The 21,962-nt window shown below is 47.2% G+C and overlaps 1 protein-coding gene across 1 annotated transcript; it reads right to left on the minus strand.

The window, feature by feature from the left end:
- Nucleotides 1-8,018: 8,018 nt before the first annotated feature.
- LOC129702517 (epigen-like) lies at nt 8,019-20,360 on the minus strand. Its single transcript, XM_055644263.1, has 5 exons — nt 19,977-20,360; nt 15,074-15,184; nt 11,653-11,782; nt 10,490-10,648; nt 8,019-9,462 (listed from the first exon to the last, which is right to left on the minus strand). Exons 1-5 carry the CDS (start codon nt 20,008-20,010, stop codon nt 9,408-9,410), a joined length of 489 nt encoding a protein of 162 aa, XP_055500238.1. The 5' UTR covers nt 20,011-20,360; the 3' UTR covers nt 8,019-9,407.
- Between the last annotated feature and the right edge of the window lie 1,602 nt (nt 20,361-21,962).

Genomic DNA, 21,962 nt, shown 5'->3' on the forward strand with positions numbered 1-21,962 from the left:
ATTGAGAGCGACAGGAAATGGAACCAAGAGATAAACCTTCAGATGATGATGATGTAGGAAGATATAGAACAAATGAATGAAAAACATGCAAAAAAGTAACGATGATAGTGGAATTGTTAGCTGTAGCTCGGGGAGAAGGAAAAGCTGATGTAACTTGTGGGGGGAGGGATGGAGAGAGGGAATGCAGGCGTTACTTGAAGTTAGAGAAATCAATATTCATACCCCTGGGTTAGAGTCAAAGTTGTAGATACAGTGTGGAAACAGGCCCTTTAGCCCAACTTGCCCACGCATGTCCCAGCTACACTAGTCCCACCTGCCTGCGTTTGGTCCATATCCCTCCAAACCTGGCCAATCCATGTACCTATCCAACTGCTTCTTAAATGTTTGGATAGTCCCAGCTTCAACTACCTCCTCTGGCAGCTTGTTCCATACACCCACCACACTTTGTGTGAAAAAATTACCCTTTAGATTCCGATCAAATCTTTTCCCCTCACCATAAACCTATGTCCTCTAGTCCTCGATTCACCTACTCTGGGCAAGAGACTCTGTGCATCTATTCCGCTCATGATCCTAGACACTTGTAACCCGCCCAAGCAAAATATGAGATGCTGTTCCTCTAATTTGCGTTCAGCCTCACTCTGACAATGGAGGAGGCCTAGGACAGAAATGTCAGTGTGGGAACGGGAAGGCGAATTCAAGTCTTTAGCAACTGGGAGATCAGGTTGGTTCAGGCGGGCTGAGCGAAGGTGTTCAGCGAAACGATTGCCCAGTCTGCGTTTGGTCTCGCCGATGTATAAGAGTCCACATCTTGAACAACGGATACAGTAGATGAGGTTGGAGGAGGTGCAAGCGAACCTCTGCCTAACCTGAAAGGACTGTCGGGGTCCCTGGGTTGGTTTGGGTGGGAAAGGTTAAGTTAACCAAGGAGTTGCGGAGGGAACGGTATCTGCGGAAAAATTGGAGGAACAGCATCTCATATTTAGTTTGGGCAGCTTGCAGCCCAGTGGTATGAATATTGATTTATCGAACTTCAAGTAACCCCTGCATTTCCTCTCTCTATATCCCTCCCCCACCAAGTTGCACCAGCTTTTTGTTCTCACCTAGCATGCCAACCAAGATGCCCCATCTTCCCCCGACCCATCTGCCCACATTTTGGGCCATAACCCTCTAAACATTTTTCTATCCATGTACCTGTTTAAATGCCTTCTCAATGTTGTTATAGTACCTTCCTCAACTACCTCTTCTAGCAGATCATAACATATGCCCACCATCCTCTGTGTGGAAAAGTTGCCCCTCATCTTCCTATTAAATCTCTCCCCTCTTACCTTAAACCTATGTCCTTTAGTGGTTGATTCACCAACTCTGGTTAAAAGATTGTGCATCCACACTATCTATTCCCCTCGTGATTTTGTACACCTCTATAAGATCACCCTGCATCCTCCTGTGCTCCAAGGAATAAAGTCCTAGACTGCCCAACCTATCCATTAAGCTCCTGGCAACAGCATTGTAAAATGCATCAGTAAGATGATCTGGCTGTAATGCTGTAACTGTATATGTGAATTAGAAGCTTTTTTAATTGAATAATTAGCCCACAAACACTTTTATTGAGTTATCTCACAGAGCAACAGTAAGCCTTACACACCCAAATCTAGGGTGTTTGAATGCAGTCAGTTGCATTACTTAGAACTGATAATTAAACTAGCTATGCAGTGACTCACGAAGATTAAATGTGTCGACTTGCAATAATTCCGGCTCAATGCACAGACAAGATCTACAAGCTAGCTCTGATCTGTATTTCTACTCATAGTCACAAGCCCCATATCTGAGGAGGAATGTGTTGGTGTTGGTGAAAGGTCCAGGGGAGGTTTACGAGAATGGTTCCAGGGATGATTAGATTAGCAAGTGATAAGCGTTTGATGGTACTGGGCCTGTACTCGCTGGAGTTTAGAAAGATGAAAGGTGGTCTCATTCAAATTACCGAATAGTGAAAGGCCTGGATAGAGTGGATGCGGAAAGGATGTTTCCACTAGTGGGAGATTCTATGACTAGAGGGCACAGCCTCACAATACAAGGACATACTTTTAGAAAGGAGTGAGGTGGAATTTCTTTAGTCAGAGGGTGGTGAATCTGTGGAATGCATCTGTGGAAGTGGAGGCCAAGTCATTAGACATTTTTAAAAGGTAGACAAAAAATGCTGGAGAAACTTGGCAGGTGAGGCAGCATCTATGGAGAGAAGGAATAGGTGACGTTTCAGGTCGAGACCCTTCTTCAGACTGAAGAAGGGTCTCAACCCGAAACGTCGCCTAGTCCTCTCGATAGATGCTGCCTGTCCCGCTGAGTTCCACAAGCATTTTTTGTCTACCTTCCATTTCTCCAGCATCTGCTGTTCTTTCTTAAACAATCTCTCTTGGACATTTTTAAAATGGAGACAAAAAATGCTGGAGAAACTCAGCGGGTGAGGCAGCATCTATGGAGACAAGGACTCGGTGACGTTTCGGGTTGAGACCCTTCTTTAGACTGAAGAAGGGTCTCGACCTGAAACGTTACCTATTCCTTCTCTCCATAGATGCTGCCAGATGCTGCCTCACCTGCCAAGTTTCTCCAGCATTTTTTGGCTACCTTTTAAAAATGTCTAATGACTTGGCCTCCACTTCCACAGATGCATTCCACAGATTCACCACCCTCTGACTAAAGAAATTCCACCTCACTCTTTTCTAAAAGTATGTCCTTGTATTGTGAGGCTGTGCCCTCTAGTCATAGACTCTCCCACTAGTGGAAACATCCTCTCCGCATCCACTCTATCCAGGCCTTTCACTTTTCGGTAATTTGAATGAGCCCCCCCCCCCCCACCTCATCTTTCTGAACTCCAGCGAGTTTATTGTCGATTAGTATGGGTATCAGGAGAAGGTTGGAGAATGAGGTTGAGAGGGAAAGATAGATTAGGGAAAGATATAAAATCCGTCTCACCAGCTAGAGTGTGGCCATGACCTCCTGCCTACCCCATTGGAGACCTTTGAACTTCCTTTAATCGGACTTTATCGGACGTTATCTTGCACCAAATGTTATACCCTTTATCTTTCTGTTCACTGGATGCAAGAAGCAGCTTTTCACTGTCCCTCGGTACATGTGGCAAAAATAAACTAAAACTGAAAGCTAAAACCCTCTTTGCTTTTTCCTTAGTATTATCTGCCAGAGCTACAGTATCTCCTGACCAGTTTTTGCCTTCCTGATTCCAAAGGTATGAGGTATGCTCACATGCTCCTCTTTCCCCTAACTCCTCCATGGATACACTTGATCCCAGCTGCAGATGAAACCTGTCCCATGTTTCCTTCTTACTCTTGACCAGAGCCTCAGTTTCTCTCGTCATCCCAGCTTCCTTATGCCCGGCTGCCGTGCTTCACTCTGACAAGAACATGCATGTCTTGAAGTCACGTCATCACAATGTATAAAAACATCCCGCTTTCCGGACATTCCTTGGCCTGCATACAACAATCGTTCTTTTAATGCCATCAAAGTTGGCCTTGCCCCAATTCTGAATTTTAACTGGTGGGCCCGCCCTGTCTTTATCCATAACTATTTTAAAGCTAATAGAACATTGGTCACTGGTCCCAATAGATTAATCCATGGACTCTTCAGTCACTTGCCCTTCCCAATTTCCTTAGAGTAGATAAATCTTTGCCCTCTCCCATGAAGGGCATGTAGGGGAATACAATCCAAGTCTGTCCAACCTCTCCTTGTAGTGAAACCCTCTAATCCAGGCATCATTCTGTTAAACTTCCTCTGCACCCTCTCCAAAGCCTCAACATTCTTCCTGTAATGAGGTGACCAGAACGGCACGCAATATTCCAAATATGGCCTGACCAAAGTCTTCTGGAGCTACATCATGGATTCCTGACTTTCATAGTCCATGCCTCACCCAATGAAGGCAAGCATGCCATGTTCCTTCACAATATGCCTCATTTAAGGTGTTTAAGATGAAGGAGGAAATATTTAACAGGAATCTGAGGGGTAACTTTGCATACAAAAGGGCGGTGCATATATGGAACGAGCTGCCAGGGGATAGGGACTATCGCAACATTTGACAAACACTTAAACAGGTACATGGACAGTGTAGGCAGGAACTGCAGATTCTGGTTTACAGCGAAGATAGACACAAAATGCTGGAGTAACTCAGCGGGACAGGCAGCATCTCTGGAGACAAGGAATGGGTGACCTTTCGGGTCGAAACCCTTCTTCAGACCTGGGTAGGACATGTGTAGGGCAGGCTTAGAGGGATATGGGCCAAATAGGGCTGGTGGGACTAGTGTAGATGGGGCATGTGGTCGGTGTGGGGAAGTTGGGCCTAAGGGCCGAAGGGCCTGTTTCCATGCTGTATGACTATGCCTCTATGACTCCATTTACCCGCCTTTGTCATATCTCACAGATGCTCTCCTATCTGTACTGTAGCTAGGCTGAGGCCTGTGCCTATGAGGAAAACAACCTGTCCTAACCTGATCTACAGGAGCTGCATTGCAGAGATTACATGTCCAAGGATGATTCAGGATGAGAACGGTTGCTAGCCCGAGTCTACATTGTCCCGGCGACTGTGTGGAGGTGCCTTTCACCGCTCAGGCACGCATTGTTCACGGAGCGAGCTATTTCATCACCAACCCACTCCACGGCTTCCCGCACTGGGCAGGTCACACCAGAGAGACAACATTCTTTAGATAGACACAGAGTGCTGGAGTAACTCAGCGGGTCAGGCAGCATCTCTGGAGAACATGGACAGAATGCTGGAGTAACTCAGCGGGTCAGGCAGCATCTCTGGAGAACATGGGCAGAATGCTGGAGTAACACAGAGTGCTGGAGTAACTCAGCGGGTCAGGCAGCATCTCTGGAGAACATGGATCAGTGATGTTTCATGTTAGGACACTTCTGGTCACAAGATGTTGTCAGAGAAGCTGCCGAGACAAGACAGATAAGGAGGCATTCAAATGCCGACTCAGACCAAATATGCAATGATTCACGGTTCTATGCTGCTATATTGTCACTAGTACTTAGCAGCAGTGAAATTCCTTTTTACATAGAATTCAGAATCTGAAGGATCTCAACCAGAAAGGTCACCTGTCCATGTTCTCCAGAGATGCTGCCTGACCCGCTGAGTTGCTCCAGCACTCTGTGTCCATGTTCTCCAGAGATGCTGCCTGACCCACTGAGTTACTCCAGCACTCTGTGTCCTTCTATAAAAGTCTTACTATACGTAGGTACAATCATATTAAGTACAAGAGGTCCCACCTTATCTTTCTAATCTCCAGTGTATACAGGCCCAGCGCCATCAAACGCTCGTCATATGGTAATCCAATCATCCCTGGGATCATTCTCGTAAACCTCCGCTGGACCCTCTCCAAAGCCAGCATATCCTGACTAAAAAATATCCCAGATTATGTGGTCGCGACCACATATCCAATATGTGTGTGGGCTCTCCTAGTGCAGTTCCTACATTGCAACATGTCTTTCCAGCGCTGCCCCCTCCCCTCCTTAATGCACACCCATTTCAGCCATTATCTCACCCCCTCCCCTTCCCCATCTCCCTCCCCTCACCCTCCCCATTCACTTATGTCCCTCCCTCCGGCTTTACATTTCATTCCTCCTCTTCTCTCCGTCGAGACACCTGCTTGACTCCTTTTCACCTCTAGTCTTTGTCGAAAGTTCACAAGACTTAGATCAGAATTAAGCCATTCAGCCCTTCGAGTATGATCCGCCATTCAATCATGACTGATCTATCTTTCCCTCACAATTCCATCGCCCTGCCCTCTCCCCGTAACCTTTGGCACCCTTGATAATCAGGAGTAAGGACTAGTCACTTACTCAATCTCCCCCCCCCCCCCCCCCCCACCCCACCCCCCCCCTGTATCCACCTATCATCTTGTGGGTAGCATGGTAGCCCAGTGGTAGAGTTGCTGTCTTATAGTGTCCAGAGATCCAGGTTCAATCCTGACTGCGGGTGCTGTCTGTATGGAGTTTGTATGTTCTCCCCATACTTGCATGGTTTTTCTCCGAGATCTTCGGTTTCCTCCCACACTCCAAAGACATGCAGGTTTGTAGAGTAATTGCCGGTGTCAATGTCAAATTGTCACAAGTGTGTGTAGGGTAGTATTAATTGCGGGGATCGGTTGTCGGTTCGGACTAGGTGTGCCGAAGGGCCTGTTTCTGCGCTATATGTCTAAACTAAACTAAACAACTGCAGAGTGGTCCTGAGCTACTATCTACCTCGTTGGAGGCCCTTGGGCCACCAATTATTAGACTTTATCTTGACTAAATGTTATCTCTTTATCTTGTATCCGTACACTGTGGATGGCTGAATTGTAATCATCTATTGTCTTTCTGCCGACTGGTTGGAACGCAACAAAAAGCTTTTCACTGAAAAGGTGACAATAAAATAAAAGAAACTAATCTAAATGATCACTTGCCAACCTTTGTCCCAGCCTCCCTTTTCCAGCTTTCTCCCACCTCCCCCCCACTCCACCGGTCTGAGTAAGGGTCCAGACCTGAAATGTTACCTGTCCATTCCCTCCACAGATGCTGCCTGACTTCTTCCAAAACTTTATATTTTGCTCAAGATTCCAACATCTACAGTTCTTTGTGTCTACAACAAATCATTAATTGGTCCTAAGTCCACCATCAGGAGGTCTGGAAGATGTTATAGAATCATACAGCACATAAACAGGCTCTTTGGCCCAACTCATCCCTGCTGACCAAGATGTCCATCTAAGCTAGTCCCAGATGGCCTATATCCCCCTAAAGGGCCTGTTTTCACGACCTAATTCACAACCTTTTTTACTTGTGGACATTTTTCATCATGTTAGAAAAAACGCCCCGACCTACTTGATGCCACGAGTACTTATGACTAGCATCACGACCTGCTATTACCTACCTACGACCTCCTACGACCTTGTGACGACCATGCTGCGAGTATTAGTCAAGGGCAAACTCAGCAGAGGTCGTGAATTAGGTCGGGAAAGTGGGACAGGCCTTAAACCTGTCCTATCCATGTAGCTGTCTGAGTATCTTTTAAATGTTGTTATAGTCCCTACCTCAACTACCTCATCTGGCAGCTCGTTCCATACACCCACCACCCTCAGGTTCCTATTAAATGTTCCTATTAACATATTTCAATGTTAAACCTTGCATTAAACAATGTAACCTTTAACCTCCATCTGTACACTGTGGAAGGCTTGATTGTAATCATGATAGCACGCAAACAAAAGCTTTTTACCATCCATGTGACGATAATAAACTAAACTAAATCTTGCCTCTATCACTTTAAATGTTGGCGGCACAGTGACGCAGTGGTAGAGTTGCTGCCTCATAGCACCAGTGATCCCAGATCAATCCTGACTAAGGATGTACGGAGTTTGTACATTCTCCCTGTAACCACATGGGTTTTCTCCGGGTGCTTCAGTTTCCTCCCACATTCCACGGACGAGCAGGTTTGTAGGTTAATTGACTTCTGTAAATTGTAAACTGTCCCTAGTGTGTAGGATAGTGCTAGTGTACAGGGTGATCGTTGGTAGGCGTTGACTCGGTGGGCTGAAGGGCCTGTTTCCACTCTGTATCATGTTTAATCAATACTGTTTTACTATTAATATTTAATGTTTTATGTATCATTATTAACTGTCACTGTATGTCATGTTGACATTTGTGGGCGGAGCATCAAGGCAAATTCCTTGTATGTGAATACTTGGCCAATAATAGCTTAAGTCTAAACCATAAATGTGTTAGTTGATCCAGCAATACAAGGCCCTTGTTCCTTAACTTTGATCGATTCATTTAAATCTGGTTCATGGTAGATCACGCATTAGGATAAAAATAATTTATTTGTGTTGACAAATAAATATTAACAATGCATACTTGTTTTTCAGCTTATAATGCACAGTTTTAAAGCTAATACAGACAATTGCACAGAATCTCAGGATGGATACAGCACCAAAAGAGGCCACTTGGCCCATTGAGTCCATACTAGCTCTGTGTAAGAGCACTCCAGTCGTTCCCACCTACTCCCCCACACCACAGCCTGCTTGTTCTTCCCTTCACATGCTTATTACTCTGTGCCCTCTGGTCCTAGACTCTCCCACCAGCGGAAACATCCTCTCCACATCCACTCCATCCAAGCCTTTCACTAGTCTGTAAGTTTTAATGAGGTCCCTCCTTCTTCCTTCAAGACTCCAGCAGGTACAGGTCCAGTGCCGTCAAACGCTCATCGTATGTTAGCCCAATCATCACCCTCTGGCTAAAGGAATTATTCCTCATCTCCTTTCTATAATATACAAATAGTGAAAGGCTTGGATAGAGTGGATGTGGAGAGAATGTTTCCACTAGTGGGAGAGTCTAGGACCAGAGGGCACAGCCTCAGAATTAAAGGGCTCTCTTTTAGGAAGGAGATGAGGAGGAATTTCTTTAGTCAGAGGGTGGTGAATCTGTGGAATTCTTTGCCACAGAAGACTGTGGATGCGAGATCAGTGGATATATTACCGGCAGAGATAGATATATTCTTGATTAGTATGGGTGTCAGGGGTTATGGGCAGGAGAATGGGGTTAAGAAGGAGAGGTGGATCAGCCATGATCGAATGGCGGAGTAGACCTGATGGGCCGAATGGCCTAATTCTGTTCCTATCACTTATAACCTTCTGACCTAAAAGTATATCCTTTTATTCTGAGGCTGTATCCTCTGGTCGTAGACTCTCCCACCGGAAGCGGAAACATCCTCTCCACATCTACTCTATCCAGGCCTTTCACTATGCGGTAAGTTTCAATGAGGTCCCCCTCATCCTTCAAGACTCCAACGAGTACAGGCCCAGTGCCATCAAACGCTCATCATATGTTAACCCTATCATCCCTGGGATCATTCTCCTAAACCTCCTCTGGTCCTAGACTCTCCCACTAGTGGAAACATCCTCTCCACATCAACTCTATCCAGGCCTTTCAGTATTCGTTGAGTTTCAATGAAAACTTCCCTCAATATGCACCAGTGGATGATATCCGACATCATCCTCCACCCACCACACCCTTGGCCATTCCCTCCTCGAAGCCTCTTCACATCCTCCTGCCTCCTCACAATGCCACCGAGCACTGCAAGACTTGTACAGATGATACTTGGTCCTGTCATCCATATCGTTGATGCAAGTCATGAACACTTGGGTCCACATTGAGTCGGCATGGAATGAAGCATTGAACGGACTTTTCCCGGTTAGCTTGTAAGACTTTGCCGCAGTGGATTAACAAAGGCCGGGAGAGGTGCCAGAAGTGTGATTCATTCTTGGGTTGTTTAGCATAATGTACATTTGCAGTTCCTCGCGGTTCTGGGCTGCTGGTTTCCATCGGTGGGTCAGCTGATCAGACCAGAGGACCAGGGTCATCCACCAGAGTCGTCAAACATTTGCCTGCCTCGGACACGCACCGTACCTCATCTTACGTTCCTGGGCCCTAGGGACAAACACAATCGCTGTTAGAATATTTCACAAATCTATCTTGAGAGGCCGTTTGGCCCATCTCCCCATACTACCAACAATGAATCACGCATTTCACTGCCTGTTCTTGGTGTTGCTGCATGGATGTGCAGGGAATGGCGGGATATGGATCACGGGCAGGCAGAGGAGATTAGTTTAACTTGGCATCATGTTTGGCATGGACATTGTGGGCTGAAGGGCCTGTTCCTGTGCTGTACTGTTCTGTAGAGTCGTGCAGCACGGAACCAGGTTCTTCAGGCCAACGCCGGCCAACATACCCCATCTACACTAGTTTAGTTTAGTTTAGTTTAGAGTGGGCTTCCTCCGGGTACTCTGTTTTCCTCCTACATTTCAAGACATGTGGGTTTGTAGGTTAATTGTGTGAGTGGGTGATCGGTGGCCGTTGTGGCCTCGGTGGGACGAAGGGCCTGTTAGTTATCACCCTTTCTCATCCACTCCTTACACATTAGGGGCATTTTACAGAGGGACAATTAATCTACACACCTGTTCGCCTTTGGGATGTGGGAGGGACCCGGAGCACCCGGAGGAAACCTAAATGGCCACTGGAAGAACGTCCAAACTCCACACACAGACAGGAGCCGAGTTCAGGATTGAACCTGGGTCTCTGGCACTGTGAGGCAGCAACCCTGCCAGCTGCGTCTGAGGCCCGGGTTCGATCCTGACCTCAGGTGCTGTCCGTGTGGAGTTTGCACGTTCTCCCTGTGACCATGTGGGCCACCGTGCCAGCGAAATGCCTGCAATTGGCATTGAACCCCCTATGGGACGTAATGAGGCTGTTCCAAGCTGAAGCTGAAGTTGTATCTCTATCTCCAGTTAGATGTGGCCCTTGTGGCTAAAGGCAGGTACGGGATACTGAGTTGGATGATCAGCCATGATCATATTGAATGGCGGTGCAGGCTCGAAGGGCCGAATGGCCTACTCCTACACCTATTTTCTATGTTTCTATGTTTCCATCCTGAGTGTTAGTCCATTGCTGATCTTACCTCCACCGCAAGCAGTAAAACAGCAAGACGGCGAGCCCACTGAGCGACAGTCCGATCCCAATCCCCACCGCAATGTACAGGTAGCGTTCCGACTTCTCCAGTGTGCGTGTTGACAATGGTGCATATTGACACCGTGACCCCGAGTATCCCGGATGACAGCTGCAGAGAAAATCCCGTCAAACATTACCCCTCGCAATCTCTACACCAATGCTTGCTCTCTCTAAATACACCTGTTCAGTTTATTTTGCAGGTAAGGCTTTAGCTGCACGTTTAGGTTCAATATTGACACGTGTACCAAGGTACAGTGAAAAACTTTGTTTTGCACGGTATCCAGTCCGATTCGATAATACTGTACATAATGTGTAGGAAGGAACTGCAGATGCCGGTTTAAACCGAAGATCTACACAAAATGCTGGAGTAACTCAGCGGGACAGGCAGCATCTCTGGAGGGAAGGAATGGGTGATGTTTCGGGTCAAGACCCTTCTGACCTCCCATCAACCTCATTGGAGACCCTGGGATTATCTTTGGTCGGACTTTACTGGACTTTATCTTGCACCAGATGTTATTCCCTTTATCCTGTATGTGTACACTGTGGACGGCTTCATCGCATTCATGTATACTATTTCAGCTGACTGGATAGCATGCAACTAAAAGCTTTTCACTGCAACTCGATACACATGGAAATACTCATCTAAACTCTAAATTCACCTGCTGTCCAAATCGATCCACACGTGTTGATCAGATTAATCAGATTGCCTTGTGATCCTCTGCAGATACACCATGGATATCTTCTGCAGAGGACCACAATGCAATCTGTCTGTCTGTCTGTCTGTCTCTCCTTTCTCTCTCTGTCAGTCTCTCTCTCTCTACGTCTCTTCTTCTCTCTCTCTCCCTCTCTCTCTCTCTATCTCTCTGTCACTCTATCTCTCTCTCTCTCTCTCTCTCTCTGTCACTCCCTCTCTCTCCCTCTCTCCCTCTCTCTCTCTCTAGCTCTCTCTCTCTCTCTCTCTCCTCTCTCCCCTCTCTCCCCTTTATCTCTCTCCTCTCTCCCCTCTCTCCTTCCCCTCTCCCCCCCTCCCTCTCCCCCTCCCCTCTCCCCCCCCTCGCTCTCTCTTTCTCCCTCCCTCCCTCTCCCGAGCGTTACTTAGGTGACATAACTTACACGCAGATACGATATTTGGTGACCAGGTCGGAGTTTTCGTGATATTGACATATGCCGTTCATACAATAATCTTGGTCACTTTGAAGACAGGACGTTTTCGAGCTCAGCGCCATGGGGGGACTGGGATTTCCTGTCAAACAGAGAAACTTCAGCTTCAGGCAAAAAGTATAATTCTGCAGACACAACCTTGAAACAAACTCCACTTTCAGAGAAAGATACATGATTACAATCAAGCCGTCCACAGCGTACAGATACAGGATGAAGAGTCATAGCATTATGGAGCTGTACAGCACGGAAACTGGCCCTTCAGCCCACCTAGTCCACGCTACCCAAGTTGGAATGTACGGTGGTATGTTGGCGCAGCGGTAGAGTTGCTGCTTCACAACCAGAGGCCCGAGTTTGATCCTGACTACGGGTGCTGACTGTACGGAGTCTGCATGTTCTCTTTATGATCGTGTGGGTTTTCTCCGGGTGCTCCGGTTTCCTCCCACACTCCGAAGACCTGCAGGTTTATAGGTTAATTGGCTTCAGTAAATTGTAAATTGTCCCAAGTGTGTAGGATAGTGCTAGTGTACGGGGTGATCGCTGGTCGGCGCGGACTCGGTGGGACGATGGTCCTGTTTCCACACCGTATCTCTAAAGTCTGCAGATTTTACTACAAGTGCAGGTCCCTTTTACTCTGGCGTTCCTGTGGTTTCAGGGAGGTGATGTACTGAAGCAACCTCACCACTGGCCAGCTGATACTGACAGCTGCGGCTGCAAATACACTGCTAGGGGATTCCTGGCACATGAGACGTGTTACAGCAGCAACCTGCCACACGTATGAGGCGGCTCGCTAACCCATCACACATTCCAACCACGACTGGGCTCAGACCCAAGGCAAACATCTCACTGTGTGTCAGATGCACAGAACAGCTGCAACGGTGAAGATGTCTGTGTAGATGGTCAACAATGAACAGGCTGGAAGAGCTTCCCTTTATTGTATCTCTCCATTGGTCAGCTTCTTGGTCTACGAGACGTTCTGTCTCTGTCTGCACCCCACTTGCCAGAGTGACGTTGGATGGATCAGTCGAGGCAATTCTTTCTTGTCACCTCAAAGTAAACCCTCGCGCTTGGTGGCACAAGGAGGATGTGGCTCGCTGCAGGCAGTTCCACCACGGCCACTCCGCTGGACTCCCCACCAAACACAGAGCCCGGACCATCACCGGCTCTCACCTCCCCACCATCGCAGGGATTTACCAGAGTCACTGCCTCAAAAAGGCAGCCAGCATCAGAGACCCACACCACCCTGGCCACACACTCAGGTCACCCCTGTCAGCGAGAGGAAGGTACAGGAGCCTGAAAACTGTAACGTCCAGGTTCAGGAACAGCTTCTTCCCTATTTCCATCAGGCTATTGCCACGACAACCTCAAATAAGCTCTGAACTAGACTATTACTATTATAATTATTGCACTATTATTTTTTGTTTTGTGTGTGTACGTATGTGTGCGCATGTGTGTGTATATATATATATATCTATCTATATTATTAAAAGTAAGATCTTGACCACTTCCTGTTTTTTTGTTTCATGATTTTTGAGAAAACGCTGCCACTTACGGCTGTGATTTTTGGCCATCTTACTCAGTCCCCCTCACTCATCGGGTGAAGAGGATTCTTCCCATCAATGAAAAATAAAAGTGTTATTAGTGTTTAAAAAATGTTGAGAATCTCTCTCCTGTCAATCACGCCATGAAGGCCACGCCCCTTCTGGTGGGAGGGAGAGGGATTATAAAACTCGGAAGTGTCGGTGTGGCTCAGTCTTTGCATGATGGGGGAGGGAGAGGTCACGACTCTGTCTAAGCTGTGAATCAACTGAACACATTGAATGTCTACTGAACTGAGTGTGGTGTTTATGTGGTGTTTTGTATGGTTTTATGGTGGTTTCACCCTGTTTGAAATGGTATGAAACTGCATTTGAATGTGGTGGCCTTGCACTCTGCATGAAATGGTATGAAACTGCATTTGAATTTGGTGGCCTTGCACCCTGCTTGAAATGTCATTAAACAGTACTAGCATTTGGTGGCCTTGCACCTTGCTTGAAGTGGCATGAAACTGCACTTGAGTTTGGTGGCCCTGCACCTTGCTTGAAGTGGTAGGAAACTGCGTGAGTTTGGTGGCCTTGCACCCTGCTTGAAGTGGTCGGAATCTGCACTTGAATTTGGTGGCCTTGCAACCTGCACGTTTTTGGAGTGTGGGAGGAAACCGGAGCACCTGGAGAAAACCCACGTGGTCACAGGGAGAACGTACAGACAGCACCCGTAGTTAAGATTGAACCTGGACTTCTGGCGCTGTGAGGCAGCAACTCTACCGCTGCACCATCGTGCAACCTCTGTGGACGTTATGTTATAGCATGCAAAACCAAGCTGTTCACCATACACCGGTCCACGTGACAATATTATAAACACAAACACAAGATCTGCACACAGTGTGGTCTCCAAGTGTAGTCTCGCCAGCAACTTGTACAGCTGCATCATGATGTCCCAGCCTTTGTGCTCAATACCCTTCCCAATGAAGGCAAGAGTGGTTTCATGTTAGCATGTAAAAAAACGCTTTTCAAAGTAGCCCCATACATGTGACAATAATAAACCTGGGCATCAACTCAGCCCATTGAAGGTCATTGGTGCTGGGTGCCAGAGATCCCCCTGTACTGAGGCCTGTTTAACCCCCCCCCCACTGAAGGTTGCCACCTCCAGCTCCCCCCCCCCCCCCCCCCCCCCCCCCCACTCCCCCTCCCCCTCCCCCCCTCCCCCTCCCCCTCACCGGATCCCAGCCACTGATGGAACGTTTAGTTTAGACTTTAGAGATACAGCACAGAAACAGGCCCTTCAGCCCAGCGAGTCAGCACCAACCATCCATCACCCATTCACACTAGTCCCATGTTATCCCACTTTCTCATCCACTCCCTACACACTCAGGCAATTTACAGAAGCCAATTAACCTACAAATCAGTGTGTCTTTGTAGTGTGGGAGGAAACCGGAGCACCTGGGGAAAACATATGCTGTCCCAGGGAGAACGTGCAAACTCCGTACAGGCAGCACCCGTAGTCAGGATTGAACCCAGGTCTCTGGCGCTGTGAGGCAGCAACTCTGTCCGCTGTGCCACAGTGCTCCAGCTTCCTCCCACACTCCAAAGGCGGACAGGTTTGTGGGCTAATTGGTCTGTAAATTGTAAAGTGTCCCTAGTGTGTAGGATAGTATTAGTGTACGGGGTGATTGCTGGTCGGTGTGGACTCAGTGGGCCTAAGGGCATGTTTCCCTCATTGTATCTCTAAAGTGTAAAGTCTAATGTCAGGATTGAACACGGGTCTCTGGCGCTGTAAGGCAGCGGTTCTACCCGCTGCGTCGCTGTAATGAATGTCGGTGTGGTCTTCTAGTTCTTACCGTGGTGCGTCTCCTGGACCCTGGACTGGTTGTGCGGGGCGATGACTGTCGGTGGGGTCACCGGGCCAGGGGTCAGAGTGGGGTCACTCACAGCTGCAGCCAGAGCAAGAACTGTGGAGGAAAGAGAAGGCCGTGGTTAGTGACAGAAGACACTGGCGTTGAGATAACACCGACAGGCGCCATGACTTTACCTTGCAACACAAAGCTTCACTGTACTGCTCAAAGCATTTCAATATTCTGCACATTGGCCTTCATCAGTCAGAGCATTGAGTATAGAAGTTGTGAAGTCATGTTGTAGTTGTAGAAGGCGTTGGTGAGGCCCCAATGTTACTATTGTGTTCAGTTTTGGCCACCCAGTTATAGGAAAGATATTGTCCAGTTGGAAAGGGTGCAGAGAAGAATTAAGAGGGTGTTGCCAGGTTGAGCAGACTAGGTCTTTATTCCTTGAAGCGCAGCAGGATGAGGGGCGATCTTATAGATGTGTACAAAATCATGAGAGGAATAGATCAGGGTAAAAGCACAGTCTTTTGCCCAGAGTAGGGGAATCGAGATCCAGTGGACATGGGATTAAGATGAGAGGGGAAACTAAAGAAACCTTTAGACAGGTACATGGATAGGATGTTTAGCGGGATATGGGCCAAATGCAGGCAGATGGAACTAGGGAGGGGATGGGGAGGGGGGGGGGGGGGGGGGGGGGGGGGGAAATTTAAAAAGTCAACAGAAGACAAAGAAAAATAAAATAAATGATTGGAAACAGAACACAGAACATGGAACAGTACATCATCGTCTATATCTTTTCTTTCCCTTCTCCCTAACTTGAAGAAGAGTCTCGACCTGAAACATCACCCATTCCTTCTGGAGAGATCCAGCCTGTCCCGCTGAGTTACTCCAACATTTTGTGTCTATCCACTTTCCTAACGTTCCTTTTCCATCCAACAACCTGTTCCAATCTACTTGAGCGAGTCCCTGTCTCCTACCCTCGATGCTGTCCTTGCCACAATTTAACATTATAACCCGTGGGCCATATCTGTTCCTATCTATAACTATCTTAGACCAAATAGAACAGTGGTCGCTGGTCCCAAAAGGCTCATCCACAAACACTTCATCCATTTGTCCCTCCCAATTGGGAGAGTGGGCAGCGAAGTGGCAGGTGGAATACAATCGACAATAGACAATAGGCAATAGGTGCAGGAGTAGGCTATTCGGCCCTCCAAGCCAGCACCGTCATTCAATGTGATCATGGCTGATCATCCACAATCAGTACCCCGTTCCTGCCTTCTCCCCATATCCCCTGACTCCGCTATCTTCTAGAGCCCTATCTAGCTCTCTCTTGGAAGTATCCAGAGAATTCACCGTCCTCTGAGGCAGAGAATCCCACAGACTCACAACTCTGTTTGAAAAAGTTTCCTCATCTCCGTTCTAAATTGCTTACCCCTTATTCTTAAATTGTGGCCCCGGTTCTGGACTCTCCCAACATCGGGAACATGTTTCCTGCCTCTAGCGTATCCAAACCCTTAATAATCTTATATGTTTCAATAACATCCCCTCGCATCCTTCTAAATTCCAGAGTGTACAAGCCCAGCCGCTCCATTCATTCTCTCAGCATATGACAGTCCCGCCATCCCGGGAATTAACCTTGTGAACCTACGCTGCACTCCCTCAATAGCAATAATTTCCTTCCTCAAATTTGGAGAGTAAAACTGCACACAATACTCCAGGTGTGGTCTCACAAGGGCCCTGTACAATTGCAGGATGACTTCTTTGCTCCTATACTCAAATAAAATAGAAACATATAAACATAGAAAATAGGTGCAGGAGTAGGGCATTCGGCCCTTCGAGCCTGCACCGCCATTCAATATGATCATGGCTGATCATCCAACTCGGTATCCTGTACCTGCCTTCTCTCCATACCCCCTGATCCCTTTAACCACAAGGGCCACATCTAACTCCCTCTTAAATATAGCCAATGAACTGGCCTCAACTACCTTCTGCGGGAGAGAATTCCAGAGATTCACCACTCTCTGTGTGAAAAAAGTTTTCCTCATCTCGGTCCTAAAAGATTTCCCCTTTATCCTTAAACTGTGACCCCTTATTCTGGACTTCCCCAACATCAGGAACAATCGTCCTGCATCTAGCCTGTCCAACCCCTTAAGAATTTTGTAAGTTTCTATAAGATCCCCCCTCAATCTTCTAAATTATAGCGAGTACAAACCGAGTCTATCCAGTCTTTCTTCATATGAAAGTCCTGACATCCCAGGAATCAGTCTGGTGAACCTTCACTGTACTCCCTCTATGGCAAGAATGTCTTTCCTCAGATTAGGAGACCAAAACTGTACGCAATACTCCAGGTGTGGTCTCACCAAGACCCTGTACAACTGCAGTAGAACCTCCTTGCTCCTATACTCAAATCCTTTTGGTATGAAAGAACTAACCGTTTCGGTAGTGGGATTAAAGACGTAGCCTATTTGCTAAAAGGGGAGAGAATTTAGAAGTTGGAGGTGCAAAGAGATTTGGGGCTGCTGGTGCAGGATTCAGAAGCCAAAACCTCACAATAAAAGGAGATGAGGAGGAATTTATTTCGTCAGATGGTGGTGAATCTGTGGAATTCATTGCCACAGACGGCTGTGGAGGCCAAATCAATGGGTATATTTAAAGAGGAGATTGACAGGCTCTTGATTAATGTGGGTGTCAAGGGTTATGGGGAGAAGGCAGGAGAATGGGGTTGAGAGGGAAAGTTGACTTGATGGGCCGAATGGCCTCTATCTGCTCCCAGAACCTATGAACATGAACTTATGAACTCAATACCTCATGTTTTAGTAACCTTCCCTCCTCTGTTTCCTGTGCCCCCTGCACCCCAGTGCCCATCCATTCTGCCCTCTACCCCACGCCTATTTGTTACCCATCGTCTTGTACGACAGCAACGCAACGCCACAACTTCTATACTCATTTGTCGACATAAGGAACTGCAGACGCAGGTTTACATTTTTTTTTTAAATGACACAACGTGTTGGAGGAACTCAGCGGGCCAGGCAGCATTTAACTCTGTGGACAGATACCAGAGAGTTATTTAAGGAGGCGCTAAGTATAAAGGACACACATATTTGTGAGCACATACCAAGAATTTTTCATGGTGTGTTGTTGTCAGGGCCGTGTTGATCCTCTAGTCTGCCACATGTGGCCTTAATACCATTAAGCAAGAAACAGGGACACCAATTGGGACAATGGCAATACACCCTTGCGTTTAATCCATGCTGAAGAAGGGTCTCGACCCGAAACGTCACCTATTCCTTCGCTCCATAGATGCTACCTCACCCGCTGAGTTTCTCCAACATTTTTGTCTACCTTCGAATTTTCCAGCATCTGCAGTTCTTTCTTAAACAAAGAATCCATGCTATTGCTTGTATCCCATGATTAAATGAAAAATAGTCCTCTCACGCAACATGGGCATAAGGGCGTAGGGTCAGGATACTGCCTGAGACCCTGAGTCTGAAGAAGGGTCCCGACCTGAAAGGTCACCTATCCATGTTCTCCAGAGATGCTGCATGACCCGCTGAGTTACTCCAGCACTCTGTGTCCATGTTCTACACAGATGCTGCCTGACCCGCTGACTGTGATTGGCATTTTCTGTTTTTATTTCAGCTTTCAAGCATTTTTTAATCCTCAATCAACCTTTCTATGCTTTTCTCTACTCCTCCGGGGCTAAAGAAATGGGAGTTTTCAGTATTACAGTCAACCTCCTCCTTAAAATATAAAAGCTGGGACTAAAGAGATTCTCCACAGGACTGAGAACATTAAAGAGAGTCATCGAATCACACAGAACGGAAGCAGGACCTTCAGCCAACGTCAACCAACATGTCCCACCTGCCTGTGTTTGGCCCATATCCCTCCAAACCTGTCCTATCCATGTACCTGCCTAAATGTTTCTTAAACATTGTATTAGTCTCTGCCTCAACGACCTCATCTGGCAGCTCGTTCCATACACCCACCACCATTTGTGTAAAAAAAATTGCCCCTCAGATGCCTATTAAATCTTTATCCCCTCACTTTAAACCTGTGTTCTCTGGTTATCGATTCCCATATTCTGGGCACGAGACTCTGTGTGTTTACCTGGTCTATTCCTCTCATGATTTTATACACCTCTATAGGATCACCTTTCATCCTCCTGCGTTCCAAGGATTAGAGTTCTAGCCTGTTCAACCTCTCCCTATAGCTCAGACTCTCGAGTCCTGGCAACATCCTCGTAAATCCTCTCTGCGCCCATTCCAGCTTGACAACATCTTTCCTATAGCGTGGGGTCCTAAACTGAACACAATACTCTAAATTTTACCTCCACCTCCCATTCCCATCCTGACCTTTCTGGCCTTTGTCAGAGTGAGGCCAAATGCAAATTGGAGGAACAGCATCTCATATTTCACTTGGGCAGCTTACAGCCCAGAGGTATGATAATTGATTTCTCTAATTTCAAGTAACCTTTGCATTCCCTCTCTCTCTCTCCCTGTCCCTCCCCCACCCTAGTTGTCCTGCTAGTCTCACTGTTCGAATCCCTTCGTTATCACCTCCTGCACAGCCAACAATGGACCTTTGTGGGCTCCTTGGCCATTGGTGCCAGCTCTGATTTGGTCTTTGTACCTTTTTATACCTCTAGTTTCACTCACCACTGACCCTCAGTCTGAAGAAGGATCTCGACCCGAAAAATCACCCATTCCTTTCCTCCAGAGATTCTGCCTTACTCCAGAGATGCTGAGTTACTCCAGCATTTTGTGTCTATCTTCACTCTAAATTCAGAGTAATAGAGTACTCTAACTAGTCCAAGCTGTGCATTCCCTCCATGGAGCAGGTAATCAGAGGTACATTCCACAAGGAGTGACACAGTGGAGTTGAAAGCTTCAGGGAAAGGGCTTACCGCTGAATATGTAGACACTTGCCACCGATTCCATGCTCTGATTGTCTCTGCACCTCTCGAGCTGCTGCTGGCTGCTGTTTGCCTCTGTTGTGTTGCAACAGGCTGTCAGAGCAGTATTTAAACCCGCTTGAGGAAGTGAGTCACAGACAGGTAGCCGTACGTCAGGGAGTGCTGGAGCTCAGCCCACATTCTCAGCTCTAAGGAGGTCCTGAGCAGGTCTGGTCTCGGCAGCCCGAAGAGATCAGACCAGCCCCGGGGCAGCTCCTGTCAGCTCTTCAATGCACGGATGTATGAGCAATCCTAACCTGCCTTCCACCAGAATCCACGGCAACTCCCAAAGCCAGGCCAACCCGCACCAGGACTGTGGGCGGCATGGTGGAGCAGCGGTAGAGTTGCTGCCTCACAGCGCCACCTTCCATCCTGACTGAACGGAATATTTTCGTTCTTCCCGTGACCTGCGCGGATTTTCCTCGGGTGCTCTGGTTTCCTCCCACATTCCAAAGAAGTACAGATTTGTAGATTAATTGGCTTAAATAACATTTTTAAATTGCCCCTAGTGTGCAGGATAGTTCTAGTGTACGAGATGATCGCTGGCCGGTATGGACTCGGTGGGCCGAAGGGCCTGTTGCCGCTCTTTATCTCTAAGCCTATAGTCTAAAGAAAAGGGAAACAAGGAACTGCAGTACTGATTTTCAAAAAATAGACACAAAGTGCTGGAGTAACTCAGTGGGTCAGGCAGTATCCCCTGAGAGCATGAATAGGTGACATTGTGGTTTGGGACCTTTCTTCAGACTGTAAAGCCACATCCAAAGACAAGTTTTCAATCAAAATAATTAAAATAGAAATTACCGACCCAAAACCTCACCCATCCATGTTCTCCACAGATGCTGCCTGGTCTGCTGAGTTACTCCAGCATTTGGTGTTTTTTTTGTAAACCAGTAACTGCGCTTCCTTGTTTCAAGAAGTGTCAGTCAGAAGTCAGGATAAATTTATTAAAGCCAAGTATGTACACATTCAAGGAATTTGACTTTGTTCTTTGCTTGCACATGGTAGAACCAGGATATACATCAGACAATTACAAATAAAACATTATAATTTAAACATGTGAAGATAAAATAGCAGAGTAAAAAGAGGCTGCAGATTTTTAGCTGTTGAGTAGAGCTACTGCTCGTGGGAAGAAGCTGTTTTTATGTCTGGCTGTGGCAGCTTTGACAGTCCGGAGTCACCTTCCAGAGGGAAGTGATTCAAAGCGTTAATGGCCAGGGCGAGAGGGGTCAGGGATGGTCTTACCCAGCTCGCTTCCTGGCTTTTGTAGTGTACAGTTCGCATTAACCCCCCCCCCCCATTTTTCCCCACACCTTATTTTCCCATTCTCTCATCCACTTGCCTCACCTGGAGTCACACCCATTTCTCTTTTTTCATCTTTGATCATCTGCCAAACGAAAGCCTCACTTTCCCTTCCACCTACATTCCTTCGCCACTCACACATCTTCGATGCTTATCTCACACCTTGTGTTTTTTCATCTTTGATCATCTGCTGATCGAAAGCTCCTTCATCTGTGTCGAGGGCCCTATCGCCCCTGCCACCTTGGAGGACTTAGTTTAGTTTAGTTTTCCCACTTTTTGTTTAGATACAGCGTGGAAAGGACGAACAGACCTTCGGCCCACTGAGTCACTAAATGTACCGCCAAGGACCAGGGGCGATACATACTAAGGGACCGTAAATCGACAGAAGGATGGAGGGTTGGACTATCCTGCTATTTTGGTGACAATTCACAATTTACGGAGTACAATTACGTTACAAACCTTTGAATGGTGCACGTGACATTTTAAAATTTCGGGGTTACAATGGGAAACTATTCTATTCTATTCTAAATCGGAGTGCCTGGAGAAAACCCAAGTGGTCACGGGGAGAACGCACAAACTCCATACAGACAGCACCCATAGTCAGGATTGAACCTAGGTCTCTGGTGCTGTGGGGCCGCA

This window comes from Leucoraja erinacea, chromosome 1 (assembly GCF_028641065.1).
Source record: "Leucoraja erinacea ecotype New England chromosome 1, Leri_hhj_1, whole genome shotgun sequence".
Classification (NCBI taxonomy): Eukaryota; Metazoa; Chordata; class Chondrichthyes; order Rajiformes; family Rajidae; genus Leucoraja; species Leucoraja erinaceus.

Bases quoted from the DNA above. Each gene is read 5' to 3' on its own strand.
- LOC129702517 (XM_055644263.1), bottom strand. From the start codon at position 20,010: ATGGAATCGGTGGCAAGTGTCTACATATTCAGCG. The intron at 15,185-19,976 runs GTAAGCCCTTTC...TTTCCTCCACAG, and splicing joins AAGTGTCTACATATTCAGCG to TTCTTGCTCTGGCTGCAGCT. The intron at 9,463-10,489 runs GTAAGATCAGCA...GTTTGTCCCTAG, and splicing joins TTTTACTGCTTGCGGTGGAG to GGCCCAGGAACGTAAGATGA.